At 36.8% G+C, this 12,005-nt stretch overlaps 1 protein-coding gene across 14 annotated transcripts in view; it reads left to right on the plus strand.

Annotated features, from left to right (window-relative positions):
- The window catches only part of KIAA0586, a 166,143-nt gene that overhangs the window by 87,376 nt on the left and 66,762 nt on the right, over window positions 1-12,005 (plus strand). For 12 of the 14 annotated variants that reach the window (XM_059890879.1, XM_010809415.4, XM_024998070.2 and 9 more), the window contains one exon: window positions 8,312-8,469. In XM_059890879.1, coding sequence (XP_059746862.1) covers window positions 8,312-8,469 — 158 coding nt within the window. The remainder of the gene's footprint in view (window positions 1-8,311; window positions 8,470-12,005) is intronic. The other 2 variants (XM_005211909.5, XM_005211911.5) reach the window with 1 other exon arrangement.

Here is a 12,005-nt window from a genome sequence, read left to right on the forward strand (position 1 = left end):
GTCATGCAGATTTGCCAGAAATCAGAAAGAAGTACATTGGTGTGGAGTATTTAGACTGTCAGTTTTATATTAAGCTTTCCACCTTATCGTTCAGAAATGAGAGACTCTCAGGACTGAATTTTCCATGGGAATAAATATAAATTAATACTTGAATTATTTATTTTGTGCACATAGTAGGAGTATTCATTTTTAACAGTATTTTAAATTAGGGTTCAAAGTAGTATAAAATACAACTTCTATATCTGTATCCAGCTAACTGTGCAGATTGTGATTAAATAGAATCGACACTAGATGGCTCTCACAGATCACTTGAGAGCTGCTTGGTACTTGTGAACAAAGAGGTACTTACTGAATTGTTACAGAATAAAATCCATTAGGATGTATCCTATTCAGCCCCTCCTTATGGTATCACCTAGCTGGTTACCTACAGACCAGTACATTTTTAATTGTAGGTACTCTGTAGATATTTATTTAATTGAATTGAAAACAATAATAAGTTCATGGAAAATTAGATGGGGAAACAGTGGCTGACTTTATTTTTGGGGGTTCCAAAATCACTGCAGATGATGATTGCAGCCATGAAATTAAAAGACGCTTACTCCTTGGAAGGAAAGTTATGATCCACTTAGACAGCATATTAAAAAGCAGAGACATTACTTTGTCAACAAAGGTCCATCTAGTCAAGGCTATGGTTTTTCCAGTGGTCATGTATGGATGTGAGAATTGGACTATAAAGAAAGCTGAGCGCCACAGAATTGATGCTTTTGAACTGTGGTGTTGGAGAAGACTCTTGAGAGTCCCTTGGACTGCAAGGAGATCCAACCAGTCCATTCTAAAGGAGATCAGTCCTGGGTGTTCATTGGAAGGACTGATGTTGAAGCTGAAACTCCAGTACTTTGGCCACCTGATGTAAAGAGCTGACTCAACTGAAAAGACCGTGATGCTGGGAAAGATAGGGCAGAAGGAGAAGGGGACAATAGAGGATGAGATGGTTAGATGGCATCACCGACTCATTGAACATGGGTTTGGGTAGACTCTGGGAGTTGGTGATGGACAGGGAGGCCTGGTGTGCTGCGGTTCATGGGGTCGCAAACAGTCAGACACGACTGAGTAACTGACCTGAACTGAAAGTGGCATTAGATTAAGTATGTAGATGAGTCATTATAACAGAGTGGCTAAGAGCTTGAGCTTTTGAAGTTTTGGAGATCATTTTAAATTCCAGATCTGTATTTTTGGGCAAGTAACTTAATCTTCTGAGCCCAAGTTTCTTCATCTATTAAGTAGAGATAATATTAATGTACTAGTTATCTATTTCCGTGTAATATATTACCCCAAAGTTTAGCAGATGAAGACAGGAAATATTTATTCTCTCTCACAGTTTTGAAAGCCATGAATCTAGGAGTGGCGTAGCTGCGTGGTTCCCAGGATCTCTCATGGGGTGTAGTTAATCTGTTGGCTGGAGCTGCCATCATCTAAGGACTTCAGCTGGGGCTGGAGGATCTGCTTTCCAAGCTCATTCACATGACTGTTGGCAAGATGCCTCCGTTCCTCACCACGTGAGCCTTACTGTTATGCTGCTCATGACATAGCAGTTCGCTTTTCCCAGAGTGGATGATCTGAGACACAGTGAGCACCCAAGATGGAAACCCATGGTGTTTTATAACCTAAAGTCAGAAGTGACATGTCATCACTTCTGCCACATTCAGTTAATAGCAAAGACCAATCCTGGAATAATATAGCAGGGGATTACAGAAAGGTCTGAATACCAGGCGACAATCGTTAGGGGGCCGTAGTGGAAGCTGCTTATCAGAAACAGTATCTGCCTCATAAGGTTATTAGAGGTCAGTCAGTCAGTTCAGTCGCTCAGTCGTGTCCGACTCTTTGCGACCCCATGAACCGCAGTATGCCAGGCTTCCCTGTCCGTCACCAACTCCCGGAGTCTACTCAAACCCATGTCCACTGAGTCAGTGATGCCATCCAACCATCTCATCCTCCATCGTCCCCTTCTCCCGCCCTCAATCTTTCCCAGCATCAGGATCTTTTCAAATGAGTCAGCTCTTGTATATAAAGTGTCACTATGCTTGACACATGATACTGTTTTGGAGAAGGTAAAAATACCTTCTCAAATACATTTAGTAGAACCAGAAATTACACACAGTTGCCTAAAAAAAAAGGTGCCTATAGAGGACTAGTTTGTCCCTCTTATTTTAAGTATTTTGTTACATTATGGTTATTGTAGAAGAATGAGTCCCATGTATCATTATTTCTGCTACTGTCTAATCTCATGCCCTTCATGTTGATTTCTAATAGCTTCCTCTACAGAGGCTCATCTGTTCTTACCTTGCCTGTCTCCACTTCTGCTCATTTTCAGAAAGTATCCTATTTGCAACTCATAGTCCTATACCACTGTTTCTAATTCTGAGGCTCTCAGGTTGGGTTGAATAACAAAAAGATGCTAAATAAGGTTTGAAGAATTGTTTTAAGAACCCTAAAATGTGAACTGGTATTTTGAACAAACTCTGAGGACTGAGATTTACTACCAATTATAACTCTTCATCTGATCTGATCTGATCTGATAACTCTTGATTTACTCAGAAAATGCACTAAATACCTGCATATATCCGTCACTATATTGGTACTAAATAAGGGTTTTGAGAGGCAGAAGTAATAGCTGTCTGCTCTCCAGGAAGTTTACAAACTCATGTAGGATAATGTGAGACAACAATTACAATATTGTTGATTAATGCAACAACACAGGCTGCTATGGGAGCACAGAGGAGGAATAACCCACACATGAGGGCTCAGAGGAGGTTTCCCGGAAGAGCCAATGTGAAACTGAGTATTAGAGGAATTAGCCAGACTATGAAGTGTGATAAACATGTTCCAGTTTGTTCATTTACATATTCAGAAAATATTTTTTGATTGCTTGCTCTGCTCTAAGGATATTCTAGGTGGTAGGAACATAAAACCTGGTAACACCTTATTCTTAGTGAATTTTTTCTCTAGTAGAGATAGTATATGAGAAAGCAAAAACATGCAATAGGTTATTGTGGTTATTGTATAGCAGTCCAAATAGGATTGGGGTACAGGTCAGTTGTATCTGGGGAGATCAATCAAGAAAGACATCATATGTGAGCTTACTTGAAATGAGTTCTCAATGATGAATAGGCATTTGCTGTGTAGTAAGTGTAGGAGAAACCTTCATGGCAGAATACATAATAAGACAAGGGGATAAAGTTGAAACGACAAAGATACTTAAGCAGGGAAGTGTAAGTACTTTGTCACAGCTTTAGAGCTTAGGATATAATGAAGTTGGACCAGTAAGCAGAAACCAGGTAGATATAGATGATAACATCCAGTGGTTTTGGGATTTACTCTTAAGATAGTAGAGATTTATTTATGTGCAAAATGGAAAATAATTCCAATCTTGCTTTATATTTATTCCCATGGAAAAGTCATTTGTGAATTTCTGTCAATTCTGAATGTTTTATAATATACACAGATCCATTAAGAATTGTATATAAATGAGTGAAATGATCAAATTTGCCTTTTATTTTGGCAAGAACATGTGAGGTGCAGTGTGATGGATAGATTGGAGAGAATTAAGGCTGGAGGCAAGGAGCCTCTAGCTGAGACAGTTATAGTAAACTTGGTGAGTCATTATTGAGCAGCAGGGAAGTATAAAAAGGGAGATTTGGTAGACATTTGAGGAGAGTGGACAAGACTTAGTTTGGATATGAGAAATGCAAAAGAAGAGAGTGTCTAAGAAATCTCCAGGTTTCTGGCTAGAATGATTTGATAGTTGGTATCTCCATTCACTGAGGGAGAGAGGAGATATGGAGGAAAGATAGAATTAGGAGGAAATAAGAAGGAGTGGAATTTGAGGTGCCTTTGGGTTTCATACAAATGGAGTAACTTACTAGACGTGCAAGAACCAAAGCTGCTGCTGGCACTGGCAAGTCAAGCAGACTGAGTCTACGATGGCTGCTTTTTCAAAGCAATAGTATTCTAGAAAAATAAAATTAGGGATTTCAAATTATAATTAATTAAATTAAATTTGACTTGAATGGAATAATCCTTTGAGCATCCCTCCTAAAAAGGGATAACTAACATAATTACACTCAATGAGTGTAATTTTTAGAAGTGACGTAGCAAATGCAACAGTGTGGTCATTGTTGTCATGGAATCCTTGCCTGACCCCTTATCACTGAGTTAGATACCGTCAAATATTCTCTCTGTGTAGTCCTCTAATGTCACCTGCCTAATGTTGCTCTTATCACACTGATTTGTAATCTCACTTGAGATGGGGACTTCATCCTGTCTGCTGTCATAGCTCTGGCATCTAGCAGAGAATGTAGCATAGTCAGTAAGTAAAGGTTAAGTGATAGAGTGTTTTATGAGCGGAGAGTTATTATGCACTTTTAATGCTTTGGGGAGATGTTTGTTTATATACTTTTGGGTTTCTACATATAATTTTTTTCTTTTATCACAGTCTATCTTATGTCTTTGTAATTAATTTTTTTCATTACACCCATGCGTCAGCCACATATCATTTTATAGAAAAATAAAATGTGATTATATTATATATTACTTTAAAGTATAGATTCATTTTTTAATGTTCTTCATCTACCCCTCCTCCTCACATTTTTTCCTGTCCCACTTTATGCCTTATCTCAGGTAACACATGTTAAGATTCTGATATGTAACCTTTTAGGTTTTTTTTCCTTCTGCATATAATTATATATGATAGGTACATATGGTGTGTATATATTTGTTGTCATTTTTCAAGTTGAGATTATATCATGTGTTTTGTTTTCACCCAGGAAACCCTGTGGAAATTACTCCAGGTCAACTATTATTACTTAAATTCATTCTTTTTATTGACTGCGTAAAACCTTTCAGTATGGATTTCCAGTAATTTATTCAGTTATTGCTTTGTTGATGAATGTTTACTTTATTACCATTTCCCCCCACTATAAACAATGCTAGAGTAAATATTCACTCATGTATAGCCTAACATTGGAGAAGGAAATGTCAACCCACTCCAGTACTCTTGCCTGGAGAATCCCATGGACAGAGGAGCCTGGCAGGCTACAGTCCATGGGGTCACAAAGAATCAGACGCAACTGAGCGACCAACAACAACAGCAACATAGCCTAGTATATTGCTGCATTATATATTTAGGGAGTAGTTTCCCAGAAATAACAGGTCCAAGGGAAAATATATTTTAAACTTTAAAATAGATATGCCAAGTTGCTGTCTTAAAAGTTTAAACTAATTTTTCTTTATCAGTAATATATTACAACCTTTCCCCTGTATCCCTGCCAGATATTATTTTTATTACCTTTTTTATTTTTGTCAATTAAAGTATAAACATATGACTGACTCCTGGTGAGTTTATATTTGATGATTATTTGGATTTGCTCTTCTATGAATTACCTACTTAAGTTCTTTCCCTGTCAGGTTATGTTTTTCTTATAACTTTATGTAAAACTTACTGTGGCTCAGCTGGTAAAGAATCTGCCTGTAATGTGGGAGACCTGGGTTCGATCCCTGGGTTGGGAAGATCCCAACAAAGGGAAAGGCTACTCACTCCAGTATTTTGGCCTGGAGAATTCCATGAACTGTACAGTCCATGGGGTTGCCAAGAGTCAGACACAACTGAGCAACTTTCACTTATCTAAAAATACAGATTAATGTAAAAAAAGAGAGAGTGATTATTTGCTATACCTAAGAAATTTTCAACAGACTATACCTAAGAAATTTTCAACAGACTACCTGTAAGTGGAAAATATAATATCTGTGGGGTCTTAAAATATCATTTCATTTGAAACAACTTAGTTTATGTGTAGAGTTTCAGGTCTATTTCTGTTGATTAAAATGAGATAGACCATACTGTGCTGTATTTAAAAGATGACCATTAATTAGGAAAAACAGAATTTTCTGAGAAATAATTTAGCAAGAATGTGAAATAAGGGACAGTGAGTAGGAGTTGAAAGATGAGGATTTTAGTTCCTGTACACCTCTTAACTAGAAATTCTGATTTTTGAACAATTGGTTAACTTTCCTGAGCCTTAGCTTTGTCAGTGAAAGACAGTTATAAAATTATCTGATCTTCTTACCTTACAGAATGATTGTGAGATTCAAATTAAATGAGATCATGTATGTGAAAGTGCATGGAGTTTAAAGTGCCATATAAATGTACAGTGATGTTATTAGATAAATATTTGTTTCTGTTCATATTGTCTTCTTTTTATTGATTTGATTGAGATGTCGTTTGGATGAGGAAAAGAGGAGCCTGATTGTTTGAAGAAAAATATCTAAGCAATATCAACATTTCCTAGTCAGGAAACGTCCTTTGCTTTAAGATTACATTTTATTTTTTTTTATTTTTTTTTTAAACTTTACATAATTGTATTAGTTTTGCCAAATATCAAAATGAATCTGCCAAAGGTATACATGTGTTCCTCATCCTGAACCCTCCTCCCTCCTCCCTCCCCATACCATCCCTCTGGGTCGTCCCAGTGCTCTAGCCCCAAGCATCCAGTATCGTGCATCGAACCTGGACTGGCATCTCGTTTCATACGTGATATTTTACATGTTTCAATTGAGAAAGAAGAATGGAACTGGAGGAATCAACCTACCTGACTTCAGGCTCTACTACAAAGCCACAGTTATCAAGACAGTATGGTACTGGCACAAAGACAGAAATATAGATCAATGGAACAAAATAAAAAGCCCAGAGATAAATCCATGCACATATGGACACCTTATCTTTGACAAAGGAGGCAAGAATATACAATGGATTAAAGACAATCTCTTTAACAAGTGGTGCTGGGAAATCTGGTCAACCACTTGTAAAAGAATGAAACTAGAACACTTTCTAACACCATACACAAAAATAAACTCAAAATGGATTAAAGATCTAAACATAAGACCAGAAACTATAAAACTCCTAGAGGAGAACGTAGGCAAAACACTCTCTGACATACATCACAGCAGGATCCTCTATGACCCACCTCCCAGAATATTGGAAATAAAAGCAAAAATAAACAAATGGGACCTAATTAACCTTAAAAGCTTCTGCACATCAAAGGAAACTATTAGCAAGGTGAAAAGACAGCCTTCAGAATGGGAGAAAATAATAGCAAATGAAGCACCTGACAAACAACTAATCTCAAAAATATACAAGCAACTCCTACAGCTCAACTCCAGAAAAATAAATGACCCAATCAAAAAGTAGGCCAAAGAACTAAATAGACATTTCTCCAAAGAAGACATACAGATGGCTAACAAACACATGAAAAGATGCTCAACATCACTCATTATCAGAGAAATGCAAATCAAAACCACTATGAGGTACCATTTCACACCAGTCAGAATGGCTGCGATCCAAAAGTCTACAAATAATAAATGCTGGAGAGGGTGTGGAGAAAAGGGAACCCTCTTACACTGTTGGTGGGAATGCAAACTAGTACAGCCACTATGGAGAACAGTGTGGAGATTCCTTCAAAAACTGGAAATAGAACTGCCTTATGATCCAGCAATCCCACTGCTGAGCATACACACTGAGGAAAGCAGAATTGAAAGAGACACGTGTACCCCAATGTTCATCGCAGCACTGTTTATAATAGCCAGGACAGGGAAGCAACCTAGATGTCCATCAGCAGATGAATGGATAAGAAAGCTGTGGTACATATACACAATGGAGTATTACTCAGCCATTAAAAAGAAAACATTTGAATCAGTTCTAATGAGGTGGATGAAACTGGAGCCTATTATACAGAGTGAAGTAAGCCAGAAGGAAAAACACCATTACAGTATACTAACTCATATATATGGAATTTAGAAAGATGGTAACAATAACCCTGTGTATGAGACAGCAAAAGAGACAGTGATGTATAGAACAGTCTTATGGACTCTGTGGGAGAGGGAGAGGGTGGGAAGATATGGGAGAATGGCATTGAAACATGTAAGATTACATTTTAGATAGAAAGTATTCTATTGACTTTTATTGACCGAAAAGGTATTCTGGAGGGTTCGGAGTTGGTATGTAAGAGTGGGTGTTGTGTGGGGGCTGCATAAACAACTTGCTGACTGGAACCCTACAATAATCCATAGATATGTTTGAACATAGGTACTTTTTGAATTTGCTATGACCTTTGGTTTTAATTGCAATGAAGGCTTGGTGACAGGCATTTTCTGTTAAAGTATTTCTATTTCTAATTCAGCAGATGAGAAATATTGGTAATTTTAGCCAATTTTTCTTCCTTTAAGAAATAGTTTAACTTTTTGTTTACTTACTTGATAGCAGATGCTGTTTATGAAGATTTATGTGCTAGTCATGGTCCAATGAGTTTGGGAGAATTGGAGTTGCAGCCAGATCCTCACGTTACTCTTCCCACAACACTTCTGACAGCACAAGAAAGAGATGTTAAATTATCAGAAGCCGCTGAAGGCTTTCCTCAGGTACCCGATTAAGTACTTGTACTTTACTTAAATCAGAATGGTAACAGTATTGCCTTAGCATGGCACACTATCAAGAGCACAGTCTCTGGAATCAGACAGCCTCAAATCATGCCTCCTTTTTTCTGTTTTTTGTTTTTTTTTTTAACTGACTCAAACTTGGCTATAAATCTTAGCTTATCCAGCTTCTAGCTGGGACCTTGAATACATACATAGCTTTTTTCTAAGCCTTAATTTCCTTGTCTTTAAATTAAAAATTAGAAATAATGTATATAAAAATGCCTGTTACCTAGGTAGATAGCTATGTTCTATATTCCCATGCAATAACTAGCTTAGTAGTCTGTCTATAGTAGGTATTCAGTAAATATTTACTATATTAAAATTCATGAATTCTTGTGTACTGAAAAAATAGGATACTCTCCAAGATGTAAAAAAAAGAATGCTCATGTTAAATTAAGTGCAATAGCATTTAATTACAATGCTATTACAATGTTTCTCATTGTGGATTAATTTATTCAATAAATAGTCATGGTATGGTATTGTATAGCATTGCAGGGTGTTGCAGATGAAAGCCAAAAATGTATAAGATAAAGATTGTTTATGGAATACACTATTATGTAGGGTTTAATATTAATGACCTATGACCAAATAAAGATCAGGAAAAAACTAATAATAAATAAATATCTGTTAGTCACTTCTGTAATAAAATAAAAGTTGTGACCTTGGGCTAGGCAAAAATGGCACCAAAAACTGTGTCCATGAAAGAAAAAAGTTAATAAACTGGTCTTCTCAAAAATAAGAACTTCGCTTTAAGACACACTGTTAAAAGAATGAAAAGACAAGCTACAGATTGGGAGAAGATATTTGCAAATCACTTATCTGATAAAAAGCTTGTATCTAGGATATATAGGGAACTCAGAATTCAATATTAAGAAAACAATCCAATTAAAAAATGGATGAAATCTTTGGATAGATACATTACCCAAAGAAGTAAGCACATAAAAAGATTTTCAACATCAAGTAATCATTAGGAAAATGTCAGTTAAAACCACAATGAAATGCTACTACACACCCATTAGAACATCTAAAATTAGAAAGGCTCACAAGCCAAATTTTGGCAAGTGTAAAGCACTTAAACTCATATGCTGCTGTGGGAATGTAATATGATTCAACTGCTTTGGAAAACAGTTTGGCAATTTCTTAAAAAAGTAAAATGTACGCCTACCATATGACCCAGACATTTCACTTCTAAGTATTTATTTACCCAAGAGAAACTAAAACATTTCTACACAAAGACTCACACATGAATGTTGATAGCAATTTTCCATCCCTGGATCAGAAAGATCCCTCCAAGAAGGAAATGGCAGCCCACTCCAGTGTTCTTGCCTAGGAAATTCATGGACAGAGGAGCCTGACAGCTGCCATCCATGTTGTTGCAAAAGAGTTGGACACGACTTAGTAACTAAACAACAGCAAAAACTTTACACACACAAATGTCCATAGTTGCTAAATATACACATATTGGCATATCTGTAAGATGGAATACTATTTAGTAAGAAGAAGCCATGGACTACTGATACAGATTAACATAGATGATTTTCACAAGAGTTATGTTGAGGGGAAAAAAGGCAGAACCCACACCCAAATAAGAGTGTGTACGTTATGATTCCACTTATATAAAATTCTAGATGATGCAAGCTAATCTGTAGTTATAGGAAGGAATATAGAAGGTTATGAATAAACTTTTGAGATTGATGGATTTATTCATCGTATTATCTTGATTGTGATGATCACTTCATGGGTATATACATATGTCAAAATTTAGCAAATGATACACTTGAAATCGGAGAAGGCAATGGCACCCCACTCCAGTACTTTTGCCTAGAAAATCCCATGGACAGAGGAGCCTGGTAGGCTGCAGTCCATGGGGTCACTAGAGTCGGACACGACTGAGTGACTTCACTTTCACTTTTCACTTTCATGCATTGGAGAAGGAAATGGCAACCCACTCCAGTGTTCTTGCCTGGAGAATCCCAGGGACAGGGGAGCCTGGTGGGCTGCCGTCTATGGGGTCGCACAGAGTTGGACACGACTGAAGCGACTTAGCATCAGCAGCAGCACACTTGAAATATATGCTGTTTATTGTCTATCAATTGTACCTCAATAAAGATATTTAAAAAATAAAGATTGCCTTCCTTTATTTATTGGCCTGTTTTAAAATAAAACTGCAAAGTGTTACCATTAGAATGGCTTCAAAAAAATTCATTTCTTAGATTTCCTTTATTAAAGGAAAAATAGACTGATGATAATAATAGCATAAACTTATTTCCAGTGCTTATACTCAACTGGATGCTGTTCTATGTTTGTTACATATTTAACTCATTTAATCCTTACAACAACCTACTGAGGTAATTATTATTATCATCCCCATTTTATGAATGAGGAAATCGAGGTATTTGAGCATTAGGTAACTTACCCAAAGTCAAAGCTAGGTAATGCCTTACCCAGATTTGAATACAAGCAATTTAGCTCCATAATCTGCATGCGTGCATGCTCACCTCTTTGTGATCCCCTGGACGATAGCCTGCCAGGCTCCTCTGTCCACGGGATTTTCCAGGCAAGAATACCGGAATGGGTTGTCCTTCCTTTCTCCAGGCGATCTTCCTGATCCAGGAATCAAACCTGCATCTCCTGAGTCTCCTGCATTGGTAGGCAGGTTGTTTACCACTGAGTCGCCTGGGAAGCCCCACAATATTCTGTGGTTAAGGGAGACAGTCAATAGGAAGGATCATAGGAATGTTCTAGTTGAAGTGGCCCAAGATAGTCATAGTACTCATCTTAGAAATACACATCAAAATAATATTTCCTTCAGGGCAGAAACCTACATAACAAAGGCTCTAAACTTAAAAGACCAGCGGTAAGGCTAGTTGTGACTATTACAGCTTGAAACTGCTCATTCTTACCTGTAGATAAATAGGTCCTTGCCAGAACTGGAGTGGTTCCATTTGAGTCCATGTGGATAGGTTTCAGATTCTTCTCTGCTTGTATTTTGATAAGAGTTCAGGGACATCTTAAGTTTCTGTCAAATTGTATCTGGTAGCTGTTCTTAGAGACTCATTCATAACTAGACTCATAAAACAGGAAAGAAAGAATGGCTAAATTCATCACAATTTGTAATATGTGATTGTGAAGGAATTTTACCACTGAAAATTTTAAATTTGATTAGATTGTAGTAAGGAAAAGAGATGATGAGGCCTATGGTAGAATATACATTTCTTGAGTGACAAAGGATAATAATACCTCTTCAACACTTGTGAGAATTAAATGATGTTATTATATATAAAAGCTTTTTGAAAATTGCAGTACATTATGCAGATTTTCATTTTATGCAAAAATAATTATATGGAAGTTCTTACAGCCAAATTAAGTTTTTATCCTGTCTAAATCCATCATGTATGTATCTAGAGTAGTTGATTTATAAGTAGCTCTGAATTCTTTAGTAAGAAATAGAAGCTATTTGCATATTTGAAATCTGTATA

This window comes from Bos taurus, chromosome 10 (assembly GCF_002263795.3).
Source record: "Bos taurus isolate L1 Dominette 01449 registration number 42190680 breed Hereford chromosome 10, ARS-UCD2.0, whole genome shotgun sequence".
Classification (NCBI taxonomy): Eukaryota; Metazoa; Chordata; class Mammalia; order Artiodactyla; family Bovidae; genus Bos; species Bos taurus.